Genomic DNA, 25,699 nt, shown 5'->3' on the forward strand with positions numbered 1-25,699 from the left:
CCCAGTCGATTAATCAATCCATTTGGTCTTAATCGACCAAGTTACCAACTAATGTTGATTCGGGCGGCATGGTGGTGTAGTGGTTAACACTGTCGCCTCACAGCTAGAAGGTCCTGCGTTCGATTCCCGCTTGGGGACCAGGTTGCCATGTTGCCAGTTGCCGGGCTTTTCTGTGTGGAGTTTGCATGTTCTCTCCCCGTGCTTGCAAGGGTTTCCCCTCCTGATAAGATAAATGCAATGGAAAAACATGCACAACAGATCGTTAAGGCTGTCGCGTAACAGGAGCACTTGGATTGGTCCCCGGGGCGCGGCGCACAATGCAGCCCTTGTCTGCTCCCGGCTGCTCTTGGGGGGAAGGACAACGTGATGGGAAGTGCAGAGAACATTTCATCAGCGACACAGTGCATGTGTGTGTGTGTTCCTGTCGGTTGCCCATCGCATGTGTGTGTGTTAAATCTACATGACAAATAAAGACTTCTTCTTCTTCTTCTTCTTTTTAGTTATTTCCTATCCTGACTCAACTGTTTTCTCTGATCCAGAAACCCTGACGGAGATACGATGCCCTGGTGTTTCTACAGAAAAGGCCTTAGGTTGAAGTGGGACTACTGCGACGTCCCAGAGTGTCTTCAGCCCACAGGTCAGCTTCCAGCAATGCTTCAGGGTTCTGCAAAGAACAACCGATTGAGTGTTACATGAAGGAACCCCCCTTTAAGGGTTCTAGGAAGCACCCCCATCAAGGGTTAGGATTCCAGAATCAACGCTCAACCAAGGGTTCTAGAAAGAAGTGTTTATTGAGAACCCTATGAAGAACCCTCCTTTTAAGGTTCTAGAAAGCACCCCCCATCAAGAGTTCTAGGAAGAAACCTGCATGCATAAGTTCCAAGCAGAACCGTGTTCATACAATTCTAGGAAGATCCCTAAATAGAGGGTTATTAGAAGAACCTACCGTTGAGGCATCTACCTAGAATCTAAAAGGGTTCCCCTGTGGAGACAAGCTGAAGAACACTTAATGGTTCACCCTATGCAAACAAGATGGAGACACAGATGGCACATAACGACACGAGAGGCTTATGGCGGGGAGTACGAATGATAACTGATTATAAAGTCAGCCCCCCCTCAATAGTGAGTGCCGATGCCTCTCTTGCGGATTAACTCAACTCCTTTTACACCAGGTTTGGGGCGAGCAGTGGCGACGTTAGCTCACTGGCTAACAGCGCCAGTGACACGCCGACTGCTGCAGGGAGGGGGGGTTCATCCGTGGGGGGGGGAGACACACTCTCTCTCATTGACGGAACACAGCGTGAGATTAGCGTTCATGGGAGTAAATACTAGGAAAGCTGCAGGCCCAGATGGGATAACAGGATGAATACTAAAGTCCTGTGCAAATCAGCTGGCCCCAGTATTTACATCCATATTCATTCTATCCCTGGCTGAGTCCGTGGTCCCTGCCTGCTTCAAAATGTCCACTATAATCCCTGTACCAAAAGACTCCTCTCCAGCAGGCCTAAATGACTACAGATCGGTGGCACTCACCTCTGTGGTCATGAAATTCTTTGAGAGGCTGGTCAAGGACCACATCTGTGCCTCTCTCCCTAGTAACATGGACCCACTGCAGTTCGCATATAGTACAAACAGGTCCACTGACGACGCGGTCTCCCAAGTACTACACAACACTCTATCTCACCTTGACAGTCAGAAGGGGGGCTATGTGAGATTTCTGTTCATTGACTATAGTTCAGCTTTCAACACCATAGTCCCCACCAGACTGGTTGACAAGCTGATTAATCTGGGTCTGAGCTCCGCCATGAGCGCCTGGATCCTGGACTTTCTAAGTGACAGGTCCCAGGCGGTCAGGGTGGGGGGTCATACCTCCAGCAAAATCACCCTGAGTATCGGGTCCCCCCAGGGCTGCGTTCTGAGCCCCCTGCTGTATTGACTGTACACACATGACTGTGTGGCCAGGTTCAGCTCCAACTCCATAGTGAATTTTGCGGACGACACGTGGTGGTGGGGCTGATCTCTAACAATGACGAGAAGGCCTATCGGGAGGAGGTTGATGAACTGGCACGCTGGTGCCGGGATAACAGCCTACTCCTGAACATTGGTAAACTCAAAGAGCTGATTGTGGATTTTAGGAGAATACAGCAGGGGACACACACGCCACTGTGGATAAATGGGGCTACCGTGGACAGGGTGAGCAGTTTCAAGTAACTGGGAGTCCACATCACAGAGGACCTGACATGGTCAACACACATAGATTCTGTGGTGAAAAAGGCAAAACAGCACCTCTATCACCTGAGACAGCTAAGGAAGTTCAGAGTATCGGGGAAGATAGTCCACTCGTACTACAGGTATTGCACTACCACCCCTGTCAAGAGTCAAGTCAAGTCAAGAGTTTTATTTGTCACGGCATACGAGTATACAATGAAATGCGGGTGCAGGACTTATATAACAGGAGGTGCAAATCCAGAGCCTGCAGAATAATGAAAGACCCCCACCACCCCAACAACAGCCTGTTCAAGCTGCTGCAGTCAGGCAAGCGCCTACGTACACACTCCACATTAGGAGCGCCTGATCAGGGCACAAAACACATAACACTCCGGCTCAGCTTCATCCCCCAGGCCATCAGAACACTGAACACTGAACTCTCCACTCACAAGTACACATGAGCACACACACACACACACACACACACACACACACACACACACACACACACACACACACACACACACACACACACACACACACACACACACACACACACATACACACACACACACACACACGCACACACACACACACACACGCTAAAACAATCACTTTAAACAAAATGTCACTTTAAAAAATGGAAGTCACTTTAAAGGAAGGAGGTATTGTATAGTATATTTTAGATACATTAAGAGTTCAAATTAAACATAAAATAAAAGTAAATTGTATATTGTATAGTAGTGTACATAGGAACCAGTTTCTCAGGAACTTTTTTATCATGCATATCTTGTGTCTTACCTATTTTCTTTTTTTCTATGCCTATTTTTATTATTGTATTTTGCACAATCAATGCGGGCATGACCACCCGCATTTCACTGTATGCCCTGGTATGTATGTGACAAATAAACCTCTTGATTCTTGATTCTTGATTCTATTTTCCCTAAGCTGCACTTCTGGTCCTGGTGGCTACAATGTACTTCACAATTTTACCATACAAAGTAGTAACTTCTACACTTTCTTATGAGATGCTGAATAAGATAATTGTATTTTAATTTACGCAGTCTCAAGAGAAGTCGGCTCATCCCGCCCTCATCTTGATGATGGTAACTAACAAGACCTGACACCTTCTACACATTCTGCCATCCCTTCATGCTTCTGTCCTTAGTTACCATGGCAACCACTCACCGCTGAAACCATTTTAAATATCTTTAAATCATTTCACCTTAAAACTGCAGTAGATTATAATTATACTCAACAGAAAATAACATCACATTTTAAATGTTTTCTTTTAATATGTTTGTTTTGTAGCAAGTAGTTTTCTTGTTTTCTTGTTTCATTGTTTCTTTAACGTTACAAATTCCTCCAGCCCCTTCTTCATCTCTGGTCTCTGGTCATATATCTAAACATTATCAAATGATTGTTCTTTTACCCAGAATTACACAGTGCTGTTTTGGATGTGTTTCAGAGAGTAGTGAAGATCCTATTGATCAACCGGCCGCCCCACAGCCCAAACCAACAGCTGCTCAACCGGCCGCACCAGTACCCACAGCAGGTACCAGCACTGAAAACACCAGGGTAGTAACCCCACATCACATCACACCACAAGCTGGAGACACGCTCAACCTCCGTCCCGTTGATACGGATGGTGGCGTGCATGCTTGCTCTGGTCTTCCTGAAGTCCACGATGAGCTCCTTGGTGTTCTTGGTGTTGAGGGCCAGGTTGTTGTCAGCACACCACGCCGCCAGGTGCTGGACCTCCTCCCTGCAGGCCGACTCATGGTTGTTTTTGACGAGGCCCACCACCGTTGTGTCGTCTGCAAACCTGATAATGGTATTAGACCCATGGAACCAAGTTCGGAGATGAGTTTGGAGGGGATGATGGCGTTGAACGTTGAGCAATAGTCAATGAACAGCAGTCTCACATGAGTGTTGCTGTCATCCAGTTGGGAGAGGGTGGAGTGTCCGCTGTGCTCCTGTTCTCACTGTAGGCAAATTGGTATTTAACCAGTGAGGGCGATAACCCAGATTTCAGATGAGCGAGGACCAGCCTCTCGAAGCACTTCATGATGATGGAGGTGAGTGCAAAAGGGTGGAAGTGTCTCGGGCAAATGGCACGATGGGGGTGGTTTTGAAGCACGTGGGCACAACTGCCTATGTGCTAGTGACTGACTTTGTTGTCAGTTCACCTTATAACCTTATCTGACACAAAGAAAGGGGGCGGGGGAAGGGATTGACCAGGTGATAGGTGAGGCACAGGAAGGAGGAAGGGAGGCATTACCAAAAGGAACAGAATGAGGATCCGGGATAGGGGGAGGGAGGTGTTAACAAAAGGCCATGAAAGGAATTTTCCACAGAGGTCAGCAGGGAGAACAGCCTTGATGGACGCCTCCTGGTTGTCTCTGTCAAAGCAGGGTGTAAAAGATATTGAGCTCATCAGGGAAAGAGGGGTCAGTGGTTGGGGGTGAGTTGTTGGTGGGTTTATAATCTGTAATGACCTGGATGCCACATACGTCGGGGGTCGGGGGTTGTTGAAGTTCAAGGCTTAGCTTGTGGCTCTGCTTGGCCGACTTGCTGCCCCTTTTCAGGTTAGCCCTGGCTGAGCAGTAGCCCTGGCTGAGCAGTAGCCCTGGCTGAGCAGTAGCCCTGGCTGAGCAGTAGCCCTGGCTGAGCAGTAGCCCTGGCTGAACAGTAGCCCTGGCTGAGCAGTAGCCCTGGCTGAACAGTAGCCCTGGCTGAACAGTAGGCCTGGCTGAGCAGTAGCCCTGGCTGAACAGTAGCCCTGGCTGAGCAGTAGCCCTGGCTGAGCAGTAGCCCTGGCTGAGCAGTAGCCCTGGCTGAGCAGTAGCCCTGGCTGAGCAGTAGCCCTGGCTGAGCAGTAGCCCTGGCTGAGCAGTAGCCCTGGCTGAACAGTAGCCCTGGCTGAGCAGTAGCCCTGGCTGAGCAGTAGCCCTGGCTGAGCAGTAGCCCTGGCTGAACAGTAGCCCTGGCTGAGCAGTAGCCCTGGCTGAGCAGTAGCCCTGGCTGAACAGTAGCCCTGGCTGAGCAGTAGCCCTGGCTGAACAGTAGCCCTGGCTGAACAGTAGCCCTGGCTGAACAGTAGCCCTGGCTGAACAGTAGGCCTGCGTGTCACCAGATCTAAAAGCGGTGTCACTGTTAAATGAACAGGGTGCGACGCTTGGAATTCCGGGGTGGAGGTATGGTTCCTTGGTGGGGAGAGAGGAGAAGACGACGATCGTTAGTCCAAGAATGAAACACGGGAAAAAGCAAACAGCGGAAAAAACGGAAATAATCAAACACGAGAGAAACATCTGCTAAGACTTGAAGAGACGTTTTGTTACACTAACCACCATGGTCAGTACGATCGAGCACTGAGAGATGAGTTGTCAGGTCTTTCATGCAGCAGGTGCCTCTGCCTCAGGAGGACGCGCCCATGCTGCTCTGCACTGCGCTTGATCAGCCTCCACGGGAGGTGACGAGGTGGGAGCCACATCGGTCACATGCAGTCAGCAGTAAACAGGCCACTCTGTTCATCCACGGCTTCCGATTGGGGAATGTAGTGATCTGTTTAAGGGTGGTGACACTGTCGATGTGAAGAGTTTATGTAGTCCAAAATGGTGTCTAGGAATTGAAGTCCAGGGCGGCCTGGGTGGCACACGTTCTCCGGACATGCAGCTATAATGGATTATAATGTGTTAATAAGAGCTTCCGACTGCTCATATACTCATAACCACCTCGTGACATGTATCATGTATCTTTATCTTGCCAATTGGACATTTCCCTATGAACTTTATTTGAAGTTTACAAATGGCAACAGCTACTCTTCCTGGGGTCCACAATGTGGGGATTAAGTGGCTTGCTCAACTTGCTCGACTGTAGTTGTTGAGAGAGAGGAGAGAGCATTAATCCTCCATCTCCCACACCTCTTGTCTCCTCTTCAGATTTTCCTTACTGGTCCAGGGATTCAAACCTGCAACGTTCTGGTCACAAGCCCACTTCTCTAATAATATAGTTACTTTTTTACCCACATCAGGTGCAAAGCCCGGCCCACCCCTGACCAGTGCTGGCACAGAGTTCTCCACCTGTGGTAAACCCAAACCCATGAGGCAAATCACCCGTGTCTGGGGGGGTCTGAAGGCTCTCCCTGGGGCTCAGCCGTGGCAGGTGTCTCTGCAGGTCAGAAACCGTGGCACTTCTTTCCCCTTCCATCACATCTGTGGAGGAGTTCTCATCGACAGCTGCTGGGTCCTCACCGCTGGACACTGCATGTAAGTGAAGCTGATGCATCCTGTAAGTTAAGCAAAAATTTAAGTAAAGTTTTATTAAAACAATAAAAAAAAGATATCTACAACATTATACAAAATGGCAAATATGAAGTTGTAAATAAATTAGGATATTGGATAAAATGTCCCCACACTGATGCCATTTGTCTTTGAACAAGACCAAGTTCAAGTTCAAGTTCTTTAATAGTTGTCATACAGAAGTACAGAATACTTTCATACAAAATGCTTCTTACTGTTACGCTCCAGAGACTGTGCTAGACAAGATAGTATCAAATAACATAATAACATAATATAGCATGAATTTAGAAGAAGAAAAAGAAAATGAGGTCACAGTGTTCGGTATAGACATATGTACAATGTTCTGAGTTACCATATAATATACAATACACAATACTATGCAGTGTACTAATGTACAGTACTATCTAGTGCAAAGCAGAAATGGGATGAGGTACAATTTTAGGTACAATTTACAGTAAGGCACTATTAAACACATTAGTATCCAGTAAAATCGCGTTGGGAACCACTTCTATCAGCCTAGGGTCCAATCCCACAGAACCGTCTCTCCCTCTCAGCATTCCTACTGTCTCAATAAAGAGCCTTCTCTCCTGTGTCTCTCCTACTCTGTCTCCCTCTCAGCCTTTCTACTGTCTCAATAAAGAACCTTCTCTCCTGTGTCTCCCCTACTCTGTCTCCCTCTCACCCTTCATACTGTCTCAATAAAGAACCTTCTCTCCTGTGTCTCCTCTACTCTGTCTCCCTCTCAGACTTCATACTGTCTCAATAAAGAACCATCTCTCCTGTGTCTCTCCTACTCTGTCTCCCTCTCAGCCTCCCTACTGTCTCAGTAAAGAACCTTCTCTCCTGTGTCTCCTCTACTCTGTCTCCCTCCCAGACATCCTACTGTCTCAATAAAGAACCTTCTCTCCTGTGTCCCCTCTACTCTGACTGTCTCCCACTCAGCCTTCCAACTGTCTCAATATGATGAATTGAAAATGGGGGACCCTGATGTAAACAAGACGAAAGTCTTTCTCTGGTCTGCATCCCCTTAACAATTGTATGTACTGAGCTGTACTGTACTGTACCCATTCTGCAATCTGTTAATAAACTTTTCAATCAATCAATCAATCAATCAATAAAGAACCTTCTCTCCTGTATCTCCCCTACTCTATCTCACTCTCAGCCTTCCTACTGTGTCAATAAAGAACCGTCTCTCCTGTGTCTCTCCTACTCTGTCTCCCTCTCAGCCTTCCTACTGTCTCAATAAAGAACATTCTCTCCTGTGTCTCTCCTACTCTGTCTCCTTCTCAGCCTTCCTACTGTCTCAATAAAGAACCTCCTCTCCTGTGTCTCCTCTACTCTGTCTCCCTCTCAGCCTTCCTACTGTCTCAATAAAGAACCTTCTCTCCTGTGTCTCTCCTACTCTGTCTCCCTCTCAGCCTTCCTACTGTCTCGATAAAGAACCATCCTGTTATGTCACAGTAACCGGTGGGCTCAAATGCACAACACGGGAGGCAGAATAATGTTCAACCCTGTAGGGCATTTATTACTACGTAGAGGGGGGAAACAGGTGCAGAGTGTCTGGGTCTCTTTACATTTACATTTAGTCATTTAGCTGACGCTTTTATCCAAAGCTACTTACAAGTTCTGTACGACGAAGTCATCAGGAAGGGTACAACTCTATCAGCTGAGTAACAATGTTCATCAAAGTGTTGCGTGTTACAGTGTAGGTTCGTTTATTAGGACAAGTGCATGACAGTAAGTGTAACTGAGGGGTACAATTCCCTGACTGTATTGATAAGTATGGTATCATTAAACCACTACCGTCTTTATGTACATCCTACTGGCCATACAGTACATAGGTATCTTAATGATGAACACTTCCCCACAATGAAATCGGTTCCACACAAAGTTGTAATTAAGTATTTATTGCAGCAAAAGGTACATAATATACTTTCTTTACTTCACTTTGAATGCGCTTATAAGGCAAAGGAATGTGCGTAGGCAAATCAATAACGAATGTCCATTCTCTGGTTACGCAGGAGGTAATCATACAACCTGAATCTTAGGGAATTATATCTATGGTACACTAGTAATATAGCGGGAGATACTGGAAGGGTCCCCCCGGTTGTAAGCCAGCAAGGGTAGATGATCTGTCGGTAATAGAGTCTGGGTCAACGATGATAAGGAGACTCCGAGTACGGGAGACGGTGCAATAAGATCTTGATCCACAGACGAATACAGCTGTTTTCCGTAGCCTGTAGCTCCACAGGGAAGAAAGCTAGCCTGCCTCAGGCTTCTGAGGGGCAGACTCGACGTGGCTCCTCACAGGGTAAATCCCACACACTTGTGGGCGTCGGCGATTCTCCGCTCCATTAATTACAGGACCAAAAGCAAATATAATCCAGCCGAAAAGGGCTATGCAGTCGTCGGGTAGATAATCCAGTGTACATGTCCACACGGTCCTCGTCTAGGGCTCCTCGGGTGAAAGCGCCATGAAAGCAGCCCAGCCTGGAATAAGCACTCTAGCTGATACGAGGAAAACGTTGGTGATGCTGGTCACTGTAGAACTTTAGCCGCATGATACACTATACACAAATAGACTATTACTGACTTAATAGAAATATGTCGCACTCGACGGTATAGCGCCAAACTCTGACACTTCAGTTATTAATTCGCACGCGGTCTCAATGCTCTATTTGGGGCCAAACAGGCCATACTTCACCGCACGTAGTATCGTGGGTGAGGCTTCAACTTTAGTTACTAAGTGCTTCTGTATTCACCTGCGCCGTATTTATACGCTTAGATGAATAAACTAGTACCAGCTTTATTCCTGTCTCATATCCTTGCGCAATACCATTCTTGTCCAGGCATGTCCCCGGCGGTGACTTTGAACCTGACTTTGGAGGCATGGCCTTGGCGCCTGTGGACCGCTGTCCAATAGGAGAATGAAATATTATGGTCTGTACTAGGCTAAAGGGATATTCCGTGTATATGTACAAGGAATATACAAGGGATATCAAACGATATACAAATATTATGCAATATATATCAATCAATAAATATATATATTCGGTTTAATCTGATCCTTTGTAACAGCCGCCTCCTAATTAGTCCCACCTAATTAGCTAAGCAGAGACAGATTAACCGCACTGTCCACTACTCAATGTCTGTTGTGAGGGGTAGGGCAGTTCACAAAGTCATGGGGTCATGGTCGTCATCAATAGTATCGGGGAGCCTTGGCAACTCTATTAGCCTCGCCACGGGTCGGGTGTAGATCCGCCCTTGGACGAGCACTTCGGCTGCTCGGACCTTTCCGTCGGCACCGGTGATCACTTTGCTTACGCGGCCAGCCGGCCACATAGCTCGGGGTAGTGACTGGTCGATAATCATGACGACTGTTCCTTCTGTCAAATTGTCTCTCTCTTTCACCCATTTCTGGCGGGTCTGTAGAGACGGTAGATAGTGGAGTAGGAAGCTGTTCCAAAACTTGTCAGCCAATACTTGACTGTACCTCCACATTCTTCGGCCGTTCGCTTCTTCAGGCCTGTACATTGTCTGTGGTAGCGCGGGGTCCAGCCGCCCCATCAAGAGTGTGTTGGGGGTGACTGGGTCGACATCTGCTACATCACTTGAGACGTAACCGAGGGGCTTTGAGTTCAATACTCCCTCAATCTCCGTGAGGACTGTCGTTAGGACTTCTTCCGCCACGGTCTGGGCCCCAAGCACGGCGTACAGGGCTGTCTTTATTGAACGTACTTCTCGTTCCCAAGTTCCACCGAAGTGAGGTGCATTCGGGGGATTAAACTGGAAGTCAATCTGGGATGGAGCGAGGTGGGTCTTAAGTTCTGGGCCCATAGCTTGGAAGCTCTCTCTCAGCTCTCTTTCTCCGCCTTTGAAGTTTGTCCCGTGATCAGATAATAATATAGACGGTTCGCCTTTCCGCGATGTGAATCTTCGGAAGGCCATAAGGAATGAGTCTGTGCTCATGGTTGGAAGGAGTTCTATATGCATCGCTCGGGTGGTCATGCATTTGAATACAATACCCCACCGCTTCTCGGTTCCTCTTCCTTTCTTTACATACAGCGGGCAGAAACAGTCCATACCGGTGGAGTGAAAAGGCTTGTTGCCGAGTCGGAGGCGACAGGGAGGTAGGTCAGCCATCCGGGGTATACTGGGCTGCGCTCGCCATTTACGACAGTCTAGACAGGTTCGCTGGAAGCGCCGCACTGCTTCTCTCCCTTGCAGTATCCAATAGCGACGTCTGATCTCCGCGAAGACTCTCTCTGCCCCGGCGTGATGCACATCCTCGTCGTATTTTTTTATGATCAGCTCTGTGACCTTGTGTCAGCTGTTTAAGACTATCGGGTACTTGACGTCATCCGGTAAGTCTGGAGCTCTCCGCAGACGACCACCCACTCTGATGAGACCATGGGCGTCGCTCTCTGGGGCTAGGTGGAGCAATCTGCTGTCTGATGGGACGGGCTTTGCTCCCTGTAGACAGTCTAGCTCGTCGGGAAACGAGTCTCTCTGGGCTCGTTGTAGGAGAAGAAGTTCTGCTTCTTCGTAGTCAGCTGCAGTAATGTCAGTAGTGAGCTGAACCTCTGGGTGGTGCCACAGGAATGTCTTTAGCTGCGCACTCTCTAGGGTGAGGCAATCGTCTATGTCGGGGTCTGTGGAGACGAGTGTGTTCAATCCACAGAACATAGATTTCTTGTTCTCGGCCTCCTCTTTACTCGCTTCCCGTGGGGTGGGTGTAGGCCACTCTTCTTCCGGGAGCTTGAGGAACTCTGGCCCGTCACTGTATAGGTTGTGACGGGTGAGGTCATCCAGGGACATTCCCCGGGTGATGACGTCAGCTGGGTTGTGTTTTGTGTCCACATACCTCCAGCTTGCTACTTCTGTTAAATCTTGAATCTCTGTGACTCTGACTCCCACGAAGACCTTGTATCTGCACGAATCAGACCGGATCCATGTGAGTACTGTCGTGGAGTCTGACCACAAGATTGTTCTTTGCACCGGGATGGTGAGTTCACGTTGGATTAACGTGGCGAGTTGCGCTCCTGCTAGGGCTGCGCAGAGCTCTAGACGCGGGATAGATTGTTGCTTGCGTGGGGCTATTCTTGAGCGAGCCAGGATGAAAGCAGTATGTATTTCTCCTCCCTCCTCTCGGGCACGCAAGTAGGCCACCGAACCGTAGGCTACTTCGGAGGCGTCGCTGAAGACGTGCAGGTCCATCTGGCACGTCTCCGGCCTCACTGTGGGTGGGAAGTAGCTGCGGCGTATGTTGACACCTGGGAGTGAGCTGAGTTCTGTCTCCCACTCTCTCCGTGTGGATGCAAGGTGTTCGGGTATGGGGTCGTCCCAGCCCTGGTCCTTGTCCCATAACGCTCTTACAATCATCTTTGCCCTGGTGGTGTAAGGTAGAATACATCCCAACGGGTCATATTGTCTGGCGAGTGTTCTGTATACACTCCGTCTTGTGGTCGGTAGTGCAGTCGACCTTCCCTGCTCCTTGGTCAGGGGTGTGTGTTTATAATGGAGCGAGTCTGTTTTGAAGCGCCAGACTAGTCCTAATGTCATTTCTTGGGCTTCTCCTGGGATGGTCGCCATCCAGGTCTCGCTGCTTGCTGCCTTGTCCTCGGGGGAGAGGCTGCGCAATACTTGCGGGTCGCTGCTGGCCCACTGCCTGAGATCAAAGCCGCCTTTGATCAGGGAGGCGCGGAGCTTGAGTAGAAGGGCCTCGGCTTCTTCTGGCGTCGAGACGCTTTGCAGACAGTTGTCCACGTAGAAACTATTTCCTACACTTTGTCGGACCTCTTCATCGGCTGCTGGGTCCTCTGCGACGTGTTTTTGCAGTGCAAACGTAGCACAGCATGGGCTGCATGTGGTTCCGAAAGGGAGGACTTCCCATTGATAGATGGCTGGTTGCTCGTCCCCGATCCTCTCTCTCCATAGGAACCGCAGCAGGGGCTTGTCCTCCTCCACTAGTCTCACCTGCAGGAACATCCCTTTGATGTCGCCGCTGATGGCCACCTTGTCTTGGCGGAAACGTAGTAACACGCCTAGTAGAGAGGGGCCGAGTGTTGGGCCGGGCAAGAGCTCTTTATTCAGATTTTGTGATCCGATCTGGTAGCTGCAGTTGAACACAATACGATCCTTGCCGTTGTGGTGGACTTTGTGGTGCGGCACGTACCATGATTCGGTCGTCTGATCGGCCTCTTTAATGTCAATTTTCTTTATGTGTCCCGCTGTGATTAGCTTGTTAATCTCAGCGCGGTACACAGTCTCTTGAGCGGGGTCTCTGGCTAGGCGCCGCTCTGTGTTCAATAGATACCGCTCCGTCGCTTCTTTTGGGGCGTGGAAGGTAGGCATACCCTCTCGCCTCAGGAGTGGAGTTGCGTATCTCATCACTCCGTTGACTTTGACTCTCTTTGTCCCCTGCTCGAGGAGGGCTATAGCGTAAATGTCTTCCTTGGAACGAATGTCTTTCTTTTCGTTCTTAAAGGGCATTGTCTCTAGTGTCCATAGCCTCTCGACATGCTGTAGGAGGGTGGTGTCTTCTTCTGTCACTCTGGAGTGGAGGCAGCTAGTGGCTGCTGTTCGGTTAAGAGACCTAGCGAGGGGGCCTTGTAGTGTCCATCCTAGGCGGGTCTCGACTGCTGCAGGACAGCCTCTGGGCCCTGTGTGGACCCGGTCCATCGGGACGATGAGGTCTGCATGGTCGGAGCCTATCAGCAGGGTCGGGGTGGCACCGTCTATGAGCGGTATAGGTAGTTGACGCAGGTGCACATATTTATCCATCAGCTTGGCGATGGGGTAGGTGTACTGCGACAGGCCTATTTCTTGGCTGGTGAAAGCGTTAGTAATCCTATACCGTCTCTCTGGCTGCCCGCTTGCTGCGATAGTGAAGGAGACATTCTCGCCCTTTATCGTCTTTAGATCTCTTCTTATTGTCCGAATCGTCATCTGGTTTTCGCTCCCCCGCAGCCCCAGCTGGGTCTTCTCTGACCCGTCGTCAAGGACGGCGTAAGTGTCCATGACCTTGTCTTGGTAACTCAATGTTACGCGGACCACCTTTAAGAGCACCCGGGCGCCCCCGCTGCTGGCGGGGTCAATGTACATAACACTTGCCTTTGTGCTGCTTGAGGGTGCAGGCTTTCTTCTGTTACTGTCGTGTAGGACGTCTAAGTGGGCTCCGTCACACCGACTACACCTCTTCTTTAAGCGGCAATCGGCTGCCATGTGACTGCGCGCACATCGGTAACAGCGTCGGTTGGACTTTATCCATTGACTCACCTCGTCGGCGGTCATCTTCTTGAACGTGTCACATTGTGACAGCCAGTGTTCCTTTTCGCAGTACGGGCACACCATCTTCCACTTCTCTTTCATCGAGGGGGTACTGTGGTTCTTGCTGCTCGGTACTGATTCTGATTGGTGCATGACGGTCACCAATCTGCGGCCATCGTTTGCTCCCCTAGGTCCCTCTCTGGAGCTTGGTGTGCTCCGCATGAACGTATCCAACCGTAGGCTGTTGACTTCTCTCGCCAGGAAGTCGGCTAGGTCTAGGAGGGATGGCTCGGGACCGTTAGGATCACGGTGGTCTCTTTGCCGCCTGAAGCGCTCTTGTCGGGCGGGCGGAAGCTTCTCTAAAATCCTCTCGACATTAGAGTTTGCGTACAGTTCGTGCATACCCTTTTCTCTTTGCGCCCCCAGCATCCCTACCAGGGATTGTACCTTGATAGACAGGTCATCTAGTGAGCGATTGTCTGTGGCTGGGGGTAGGCGGTCAATATGCCTTATCTCTTGTATTACGTAGTCCCATATGCGTCCATATCTTTGGTCGAGTGCTGCTAGAGCCGCGGTGTATGGGGTAGTAGAGGTGGCATAGGCCAGCGCTATATTGTGCGCTCGGGGCACCTTGAGGTGCTTCAGTAGGATAGCATATTTGTACGGTTCATCAGCTACATCGGACATCATTGTCTCTAGGCACATTCGTAGCTCTGTGTACTGTGCTCTGTTCTCGTGTGTGAAGTCCGGGAACGTCGGTGTGCCAATGTATGATGCCATGGATGGCTGGCACATCGGTGAGCGTTGGAAGAGAGGCCTCCTAGGCGAGTCTCCTCTTACGCCTTTTGGTGGGCTGGTACCTGCTGGATACCATGGCCCGCGTACCCAGGTGCTCTTCCTCTGGGCTGGTCGTGCGTCAAGCTCACCCGTGAATTGAGTCGGGGGTCTGTAGCGCAGAGCCGCGGGGGTAAAGCCTGGGCTGTACTGGACCTCCTGGTCCTGTGGAGTACTGTGCTGCTGTTGGGCTTGACTCTCCTCCTCTCCCTCTTCTTCTTCCTCTGGCAGGTCATCTAGATCCTGTAGTCGTCTATTTAGCCTCTCCGCGGTGTAGACCGTTTCTTCCTTGTAGCTGGGTCTCACTTGGACCGGTCGGGGAAGGGGTTCGGAGGGGGGTATAGGCTCTCTCTGGTGGTCGGGCTCAGGGTCGCTTGATCGGGTAGGGGGGGGTGCCCTTGACCCTTGTCTTGACGAGGCCCTGGAGCCCCGTGCGGAGGGAGGGGGTGTTGCCCTGGTGATCAGCTGCTCCATTATCTGCGCTTGTAATCGGTCGCGCTCGGCTTCGCGCTTGGTGAGAGCGAGGTCGCGCTCTGCTTCTCTTTGGGCACCGGCAGCGGCGCGCTGGGCTTCGGCGGCGGCGCGCTGGGCTTCGGCCCGGTCTCTTCCCATATTCTCTTCCGTCTGAAGGCGTCTAATCTCTAGACGTATATGATCTTCGTCGCTCCGTTGCTGCGCTTGAAGGCGTTCTCTTTCCATGGAAGAATGTTCGCGCTCACTAAGCGTCTGTGCTTGGAGTCGATCGCGCTCTGTTGAGGCTGCCAGGCTGGCGAGGAAGGCCTGTGCCAGCATCTTGTCCGCCTCGCTGGGGGAAGACGCTGGTTGGAGATCCGTTCTCCTGTGGCGAGTCGAGGAGATCCATCTCCGGGGTGCTCGCCTCTTCTTGTAGTGGGTCGAGTTCCATCCCTGGAGGGCTGTCTTTATCCTGGAGCTCTCCGGGGACTACTTCTTCGGTCTTGGCGGGGGGTAAAGTCATGTCAGGTCCCTCCTGGTCCCCACCGTGAGCTTGGTCAGTTACGTTAGAACCCACTAGGGCCTCTACTGGCGGGGTAGCCTGGTCGATAGGGTCGGACATAATTTTACTATCTACTTTTTCCGCGTTTACCGTCAGTAGAAAGCTAGGTAGTATATTGGCAACGTAATCCTCTAAGTACTGAGGTGTCTGCCGTCTACGCTGCGGGCGATCTATTTTAGGAGAACCGTTTTGTGGAGTGTTCATCATTGGCCATGTCAATATTAATACCACTATATTAATATTACGCTAATTACCCTCCGGCTCGAAGGACCAATTGTAACTGAGGGGTACAATTCCCTGACTGTATTGATAAGTATGGTATCATTAAACCACTACCGTCTTTATGTACATCCTACTGGCCATACAGTACATAGGTATCTTAATGATGAACACTTCCCCACAATGAAATCGGTTCCACACAAAGTTGTAATTAAGTATTTATTGCAGCAAAAGGTACATAATATACTTTCTTTACTTCACTTTGAATGCGCTTATAAGGCAAAGGAATGTGCGTAGGCAAATCAATAACGAATGTCCATTCTCTGGTTACGCAGGAGGTAATCATACAACCTGAATCTTAGGGAATTATATCTATGGTACACTAGTAATATAGCGGGAGATACTGGAAGGGTCCCCCCGGTTGTAAGCCAGCAAGGGTAGAGGATCTGTCGGTAATAGAGTCTGGGTCAACGATGATAAGGAGACTCCGAGTACGGGAGACGGTGCAATAAGATCTTGATCCACAGACGAATACAGCTGTTCTCCGTAGCCTGTAGCTCCACAGGGAAGAAAGCTAGCCTGCCTCAGGCTTCTGAGGGGCAGACTCGACGTGGCTCCTCACAGGGTAAATCCCACACACTTGTGGGCGTCGGCGATTCTCCGCTCCATTAATTACAGGACCAAAAGCAAATATAATCCAGCCGAAAAGGGCTATGCAGTCGTCGGGTAGATAATCCAGTGTACATGTCCACACGGTCCTCGTCTAGGGCTCCTCGGGTGAAAGCGCCATGAAAGCAGCCCAGCCTGGAATAAGCACTCTAGCTGATACGAGGAAAACGTTGGTGATGCTGGTCACTGTAGAACTTTAGCCGCACGATACACTATACACAAATAGACTATTACTGACTTAATAGAAATATGTCACACTCGACGGTATAGCGCCAAACTCTGACACTTCAGTTATTAATTCGCACGCGGTCTCAATGCTCTATTTGGGGCCAAACAGGCCATACTTCACCGCACGTAGTATCGTGGGTGAGGCTTCAATTTTTGTTACTAAGTGCTTCTGTATTCACCTGCGCCGTATTTATACGCTTAGATGAATAAACTAGTACCAGCTTTATTCCTGTCTCATATCCTTGCGCAATACCATTCTTGTCCAGGCATGTCCCCGGCGGTGACTTTGAACCTGACTTTGGAGGCATGGCCTTGGCGCCTGTGGACCGCTGTCCAATAGGAGAATGAAATATTATGGTCTGTACTAGGCTAAAGGGATATTCCGTGTATATGTACAAGGAATATACAAGGGATATCAAACGATATACAAATATTATGCAATATATATCAATCAATAAATATATATATTCGGTTTAATCTGATCCTTTGTAACAGTAAGGTTAGTTGGGGTTAGATTTTTATTTATTTATTAATTTTTTCCATTATTTCAGATAATGGTTGAAGAAGTGCGTCTTTAGTCGACGGCGAAAGATTGGAGATTTAAAGATTGGTGTGTTTCTTTGTGTGTTTGAACAGTGAACAACAGAAGGAGATGCAGGTGGTTCTGGGGAGTCTGAGTATGGATCTGGAGGAACCGGACGAGCAGATCCTGGAGGTGGAGCAGGTCATTAGACATGAGAACTACCAGGAGAGGCCTAACGCTGTTCACAATGACATAGGTGATATATATATACATGGCAGAAATATCCTAAATATTACTTTAGCACATGATCAACCCAACAAGGGGGGAAAGTCAGATACCCCTGTTGCCCATTTGGGAGCCGTACTGATACTAACGTGATACTCACACGATACACACACGATACTAACGCGATACTCACACGATACACACACGATACTAATGCGATACTCACATGATACACACACGATACACACGCGTTACTCACACGATACTAACGCGATACTCACATGATACACACACAATCCTCACATGATACACACACGATACTCATGCGATACACACACGATACTCACGCGATACTAACGCGATACACACACGATACACACACGATACACACGCGATACACACACGATACTAACGCGATACTCACACGATACACACACGATACTCACACGATACACACACGATACTCACACGATACACACACGATACACACACGATACTCACACGATACTCACACGATACACACACGATACACACACGATACTAACGCGATACACACAAGATACACACACGATAATCACACGATACTAACGCGATACACACATGATACACACACAATACTCACACGATACACACACGATACACACACGATACTCACACGATACTAACGCGATACTCACACAATACACACATGATACACACATGATACACACACGATACACACACGATACACACACGATACTCACACGATACTCACACGATATACACACAATACACACACAATACTCACACGATACAGTGTGTGTATACTCACATGATACAGAAACAATACTCACACAATACTCATGTGTAGGCCTAATTGTGGTTGAACACTCTTGCTATGATTCATATTTAATGTCATATTTAATGTCCATTGATATTACCATAGACCACTGCACTTCCGCGTTACATTGAGCTCATGGAGGAGAGAGCGGGGGGAGCAGGCTGGAGAAAATGAATGAATGTGGATGAGAGCCTTGACATTAAGTGGTTGTAGCTACGGCTGTGGGGGTGCTGGAGACATGATCCAATATACTTTTAAACGCATGAGTCTCCTGCACACGGAGAGACCAATCCGATCTGCACTATAGTCACTTTTTCGCACCTACTCCCGAACTACACATGCACAAATTGATTAACCTAGACTCCGTGGACAATCTGCGTAGTTTGGGAGTAGGTGCGGAAAAGTGACTATAGCTCGGGACTGTTCTCTCCGTGTTCAGGAGACTCAGGCGTATAAAGGTCTATTGGATCATGTCTCCAGCACCCCCACAGCCGTAGCTACAACCACTTAAGTCAAGGCTCTCATCCACATTCATTCCCCCCCCCCCCCCCCCCCTCTCCCATGATTTCAGAATACCGGAAGTGTTGCGGTGGTCTATAGAGATGGGAATGTTTTGTGTAAATGTCTCCTCCCAGCTCTGCTGAAGCTGAAGGGGGCCGATGGAAGGTGTGCCAACGAGAGCCAGTTTGTGAAGGCTGCCTGTCTGCCAGACGCCCTGGAGCCTGACGGGAAGGAATGTACCATCTCTGGATGGGGAATCACGGAGCAATGTATGTGAATGAATGAGTGAAGTTTATTTTTCTGTCTTGTTTACGGATAAATCAAAAACACACTTGTGTGGACTTACAAAAAAAATTAAGAATTAAATAAATATATCACAAATGTACATATTCAAGGTAAGCTTTCTTCTTAGACCTTAGCAAGGCTTTCGACTGTGTCAACCATAATATCCTCCTAACCAAACTAACTCACTTCAATTTCTCAGCTGCTACAATAGAATGGTTTAGATCCTACTTATCAAACCGAAAACAATGTGTCACGGTCAATGGCGCCAAGTCCCCATATCTAGACAACCCTGTAGGTGTCCCTCAGGGATCAATCCTTGGGCCCCTGCTATTCTCCCTGTATATCAATGACCTGCCAAATGTGTGTCCCGAACTCAATGTACAGATGTATGCCGATGATGCAGTCATCTACACACAGGGCAAGGACATAGAGTTGATTACATCCAGGCTCACATGCGCACTAGACAAGGTACAATGCTGGCTAAACAGCACCTGTCTCCTACTTAATGCGAAAAAGACTGTGTGTATGTTCTTTAGCAAGCGTCCAGAAACCATCAAGCGGTCCAATGTGTTCCTGAGGAAGGAGGGAAGGAAGGAAGAACTTCAAATTCCTTGGGGTCATCTTGGACTCAAACCTGACCTTTAAGAAACACATAAAGAAAGTGAGGAACACCATCAACTTCAACATTTCCAACTTCAAACAAATACGGCCCTCCCTAACACTTGAAGCCGCAAAGACATACCTACACTGTATGGTCTTCTCTCACATTGAATATTGCCTTCTAAACTGGTCATTTACTGGGGCCACAGCCATGAAACCCATAGAACAACTCTACAACAGAGCATTGAAGGTATATGACAGGAAACAGTACTCATACCACCACTGTAAAATCCTGGATAAGCATCACATTTTTTATTTTGAAAACCTCAGACGTTATAAAAGTTCCTGCTTTGTATATAAATGCCTGCACAGATTAGCCCCTCCCCCTCTCAAGGAGTTTATCCACGAGAAAAGGAACACTGGATTAGCCACTAGATCAAACACCAGAGGGGATTGTGAGGTCCATTTTAGAAAGACCGCCTTCAGCAAAAATTGTCTATCGATAAAGGGAAGTGGAACATGGAACAGCCTTCCGGTCCCCTTAAGGCAGGGGTCGGGAACCTATGGCTCGCGAGCCATATATGGCTCTTCTGGTGACAGCATATGGCTCCCAGAAATTTTTTAGTAAAAAAAAAAAAAAAAAAAAAATTTTTTTTTTTTTTTTTTAATACTTGTGATATTTCTTAATAATACTGTGTCATTTTAAAGTAAACAGAAATTCGTTTTGAAGATACAGCTAATAGTATCTGTAGCTGAAGATATAGCGAGCAGAGCTGGCGAGGGAACACAAGTGGACAGAAATTAAAAATCTTCAACCTGAAGACCAGCTGATTCTTAAAACTTGGAACGAGCTTCCTGTGACATACCACACAATGCAGCGTGAGTATTGCCGTATTGACCATGTTTGGCTCTACATATGCATGTGGGCAGTCATTCTCGCATATGAGGAACATTAAGACCAACCTACGCTCATGTTTAACTAATGGAGCCTCAACGCCTGCATGAAGCTCAATCTCACCACGTATGAACCAGATTACAAGGCCATCAGCAAAACCATGCAGCACCAGAAGTCGCATTAAAAGTAAGACATATTTAATTTATTATACGTTAAAAATACTATATGGCTCTCAATGAAATATATTTAGAAATATTTGGCTTTTATGGCTCTCCCAGTCAAAAAGGTTCCTGACCCCTGCCTTAAGGGAATGTCCCACCCTGTCCACCTTTAAGGGCCAACTCAGGAAATGGCTGTTAGACAGCCAAATATGCACTCATTAGGGATGTTAGTGATGTTGTACTGACTGAATGTCATGTTAGTGTGGTCATGTCAGTGATGTCAGTTTTTATGAATGAACGTTGTATGGTCCGTTTTGTGTTTGTTTTATGTTAGGACTACGGGTGGAAATTAGTGCTATTCCCGGCATATTTACGTCCTTATCATGCTGTGATGTTATGCATACACATGTAAATGATGTTCATTAATTTGCATTGTCCTTAATAAACAAATCTTAATCTTAATCTTAAACTCACACACTAAATCCAAAATCAATGACAGAAAAAAAGGAATAGGCTGAATTCTTCTTTTTCATTCATTCTTATTTTTGCCTATCCTTTACAATTTCTTAAAAACGAAATATATTTTAATATTAAAAAAATTTTTTTTTTAAACATGCTGCAATATAAAAAATGTTGGGGGAAAAAACATTATTTTATCCTCTAAGGCTTTTCTAAATCTCCCCTGAGAAGTACCCAACTTCAACCCGTCACTAAGGCTATTCCATAGTTTAACTCCCAACATGTAAACACATCTAGCTTTTACATTAGTTCTTAATTTTTTTTTTTTACATGTTTTAAGAATACATAACCCTCTTAAATGATACTTTCCTTCTCTTGGTTTAAAGAGACATTGAATACAAACTGGTAGGCTTTTACTCTTAGCACGAGTATAATGTCACTGAACCCGATGTCACTGAACCACAGCCTGTTCTTCCATTGAGATCCTTACTATTCACTGTCTCTAGGCAACAACAATGCTGCTAGCTTACCACTTACAGTATGTGATTTCACTTCCCATGTGCATGTGACACTGTAATGGCTAGTACAGGGAAACCAGGCGCACTAAGAGACAAGCAGGCAGACGGGCAGAAGGGATGGACTGGAGGAAGGTAGAGTTCAGGCGGAGGGGGGGTTTTGGGACGTGGGGAGCCAGGGGACTGAGCAGGGAAGAGGCCAGGAGGAAATCTGGGCTGAGATGGGTCCAGGGTGAGAGGAGGAGCAGCAGCCTGGGGGTCCAGGATGAGAGGAGGTAGAGCAGCCTGGGGGTCCAGGGTGAGAGGAGGCAGAGCAGCCTGGGGGTCCAGGGTGAGAGGAGGCAGAGCAGCCTGGGGGTCCAGGGTGAGAGGAGGAGCAGCCTGGGGGTCCAGGGTGAGAGGAGGTAGAGCAGCCTGGGGGTCCAGGGTGAGAGGAGGTAGAGCAGCCTGGGGGTCCAGGGTGAGAGGAGGAGCAGCAGCCTGGGGGTCCAGGGTGAGAGGAGGCAGAGCAGCCTGGGGGTCCAGGGTGAGAGGAGGCAGAGCAGCCTTGGGGTCCAGGGTGAGAGGAGGAGGCAGAGCAGCCTGGGGGTCCAGGGTGAGAGGAGGCAGAGCAGCCTGGGGGTCCAGGGTGAGAGGAGGCAGAGCAGCCTGGGGGTCCAGGGTGAGAGGAGGCAGAGCAGCCTGGGGGTCCAGGGTGAGAGGAGGCAGAGCAGCCTGGGGGTCCAGGGTGAGAGGAGGCAGAGCAGCCTGGGGGTCCAGGGTGAGAGGAGGCAGAGCAGCCTGGGGGTCCAGGGTGAGAGGAGGAGCAGCAGCCTGGGGGTCCAGGGTGAGAGGAGGCAGAGCAGCCTGGGGGTCCAGGGTGAGAGGAGGCAGAGCAGCAGCCTGGGGGTCCAGGGTGAGAGGAGGTAGAGCAGCCTGGGGGTCCAGGGTGAGAGGAGGCAGAGCAGCCTGGGGGTCCAGGGTGAGAGGAGGAGGAGCAGCCTGGGGGTCCAGGGTGAGAGGAGGAGGAGCAGCCTGGGGGTCCAGGGTGAGAGGAGGCAGAGCAGCCTGGGGGTCCAGGGTGAGAGGAGGCAGAGCAGCCTGGGGGTCCAGGGTGAGAGGAGGTAGAGCAGCCTGGGGGTCCAGGGTGAGAGGAGGAGCAGCAGCCTGGGGGTCCAGGGTGAGAGGAGGCAGAGCAGCCTGGGGGTCCAGGGTGAGAGGAGGAGGCAGAGCAGCCTGGGGGTCCAGGGTGAGAGGAGGAGCAGCAGCCTGGGGGTCCAGGGTGAGAGGAGGAGCAGCAGCCTGGGGGTCCAGGGTGAGAGGAGGAGCAGCAGCCTGGGGGTCCAGGGTGAGAGGAGGTAGAGCAGCCTGGGGGTCCAGGGTGAGAGGAGGCAGAGCAGCCTGGGGGTCCAGGGTGAGAGGAGGTAGAGCAGCCTGGGGATCCAGGGTGAGAGGAGGAGCAGCAGCCTGGGGGTCCAGGGTGAGAGGAGGCAGAGCAGCCTGGGGGTCCAGGGTGAGAGGAGGAGCAGCAGCCTGGGGGTCCAGGGTGAGAGGAGGTAGAGCAGCCTGGGGGTCCAGGGTGAGAGGAGGCAGAGCAGCCTGGGGGTCCAGGGTGAGAGGAGGTAGAGCAGCCTGGGGGTCCAGGGTGAGAGGAGGAGCAGCAGCCTGGGGGTCCAGGGTGAGAGGAGGTAGAGCAGCCTGGGGGTCCAGGGTGAGAGGAGGCAGAGCAGCCTGGGGGTCCAGGGTGAGAGGAGGCAGAGCAGCCTGGGGGTCCAGGGTGAGAGGAGGCAGAGCAGCCTGGGGGTCCAGGGTGAGAGGAGGCAGAGCAGCCTGGGGGTCCAGGGTGAGAGGAGGAGCAGCAGCCTGGGGGTCCAGGGTGAGAGGAGGTAGAGCAGCCTGGGGGTCCAGGGTGAGAGGAGGCAGAGCAGCCTGGGGGTCCAGGGTGAGAGGAGGCAGAGCAGCCTGGGGGTCCAGGGTGAGAGGAGGTAGAGCAGCCTGGGGGTCCAGGGTGAGAGGAGGAGCAGCAGCCTGGGGGTCCAGGGTGAGAGGAGGAGCAGCAGCCTGGGGGTCCAGGGTGAGAGGAGGCAGAGCAGCCTGGGGGTCCAGGGTGAGAGGAGGTAGAGCAGCCTGGGGGTCCAGGGTGAGAGGAGGAGCAGCAGCCTGGGGGTCCAGGGTGAGAGGAGGAGCAGCAGCCTGGGGGTCCAGGGTGAGAGGAGGTAGAGCAGCCTGGAGGTCCAGGGTGAGAGGAGGAGCAGCAGCCTGGGGGTCCAGGGTGAGAGGAGGCAGAGCAGCCTGGGGGTCCAGGGTGAGAGGAGGCAGAGCAGCCTGGGGGTCCAGGGTGAGAGGAGGCAGAGCAGCCTGGGGGTCCAGGGTGAGAGGAGGCAGAGCAGCCTGGGGGTCCAGGGTGAGAGGAGGTAGAGCAGCCTGGGGGTCCAGGGTGAGAGGAGGTAGAGCAGCCTGGGGGTCCAGGGTGAGAGGAGGTAGAGCAGCCTGGGGGTCCAGGGTGAGAGGAGGAGCAGCAGCCTGGGGGTCCAGGGTGAGAGGAGGTAGAGCAGCCTGGGGGTCCAGGGTGAGAGGAGGTAGAGCAGCCTGGGGGTCCAGGGTGAGAGGAGGAGCAGCAGCCTGGGGGTCCAGGGTGAGAGGAGGTAGAGCAGCCTGGGGGTCCAGGGTGAGAGGAGGCAGAGCAGCCTGGGGGTCCAGGGTGAGAGGAGGCAGAGCAGCCTGGGGGTCCAGGGTGAGAGGAGGAGCAGCAGCCTGGGGGTCCAGGGTGAGAGGAGGAGCAGCAGCCTGGGGGTCCAGGGTGAGAGGAGGTAGAGCAGCCTGGTGGTCCAGGGTGAGAGGAGGTAGAGCAGCCTGGGGGTCCAGGGTGAGAGGAGGCAGAGCAGCCTGGGGGTCCAGGGTGAGAGGAGGAGCAGCAGCCTGGGGGTCCAGGGTGAGAGGAGGTAGAGCAGCCTGGTGGTCCAGGGTGAGAGGAGAGCTAGACAGGAGTGGAGGAGATGACTGAGAGCTAAACAGGAGTAGGGATGGTGACAGACACATTATCTATATATATATTAGCCTTTAGTCAATGTTGAATGCAAAACTGCAAGCCACTTGTTCTTTATTATTAACTCATTGACTGCCACGCTGTTTTCCCATCTCTACTCCCTGGCGCCAGCGTTTCAGACCGTTTTAATGATGTTTGTAGACCCATTGTATATTCTATAGTATAGCTATGGAGACATACTATGGCTCATTTGAAAGGCAATATATATACTCCAACAGGAAACAAACCGTTTATTTCTACATACATCCGTTCCTGTGCAATCCCAGGCTAAAGAGTGGCCATTTCCCAAAAATCCCTGCTAATTGTCTAGGAAGAGAGATATCGCGTCTTTTGTGAAGCATGCACAGTTCGTGTTTGTTGCTCGACACAAATACATTTCCAGGTCAAAGGGCTCATGCCTCATGTTGATACATATGATTGTTCTATTCACAAAACCACCATGGGTGTTCTTACCTGCTTCTCGACTTGGCATCCATTCAGGCTCATCTGGGTCTGACTCTGTAGTCTCGCTGTGTCGTTTTCGCTGAACATTTCAGTGAAATATTCTGGCTCTGGAATGCTCTTGCGACTACTGCGGCATGCTGAACAGATAACGTTACATCTTCGGCCGGTTTGGCTTTAGTATTTTTTAGGGATGTCCGATATTATCAACCTACCGATATTATCGGCCGATATTGGTATTAAAATGTGATATCGGAAAATATCGGTATCGGTTTTCAATTTTTTTTTTTTTTACATTTCTATAAACTTTATTTACCCAGGCAAGCAAATAAGAACAAATTCTGATTTTATTTATTGTCAAAAGTATGCATAATGTTGTGTTCATTCCACAACAAGAGATATGTAATGTTAATTACCTGAAATTATTCCGTTTTGGGGGGGGGTATCGGTATCGGTTGATATCGGTATCGGAAATTAACACTTTAACTGCCAGAAGCCGCGTTACA

The 25,699-nt window shown here is 49.9% G+C and overlaps 1 protein-coding gene across 1 annotated transcript in view; it reads left to right on the forward strand.

Annotated features, from left to right (window-relative positions):
* Positions 1 to 25,699, forward strand: part of LOC311234584 (hyaluronan-binding protein 2-like) — a gene marked incomplete at both ends in the record, with an annotated part of 52,428 nt that overhangs the window by 21,106 nt on the left and 5,623 nt on the right. The window contains 6 exons of the mRNA XM_084321831.1: positions 540 to 637; positions 3,645 to 3,763; positions 3,931 to 4,042; positions 6,242 to 6,476; positions 17,380 to 17,522; positions 18,947 to 19,081. Coding sequence (XP_084177957.1) covers positions 540 to 637; positions 3,645 to 3,763; positions 3,931 to 4,042; positions 6,242 to 6,476; positions 17,380 to 17,522; positions 18,947 to 19,081 — 842 coding nt within the window. The remainder of the gene's footprint in view (positions 1 to 539; positions 638 to 3,644; positions 3,764 to 3,930; positions 4,043 to 6,241; positions 6,477 to 17,379; positions 17,523 to 18,946; positions 19,082 to 25,699) is intronic.

The sequence above is a fragment of the Notolepis coatsorum genome, assembly GCF_963971535.1.
Source record: "Notolepis coatsorum genome assembly, chromosome: 9".
Taxonomy (NCBI): domain Eukaryota; kingdom Metazoa; phylum Chordata; class Actinopteri; order Aulopiformes; family Paralepididae; genus Notolepis; species Notolepis coatsorum.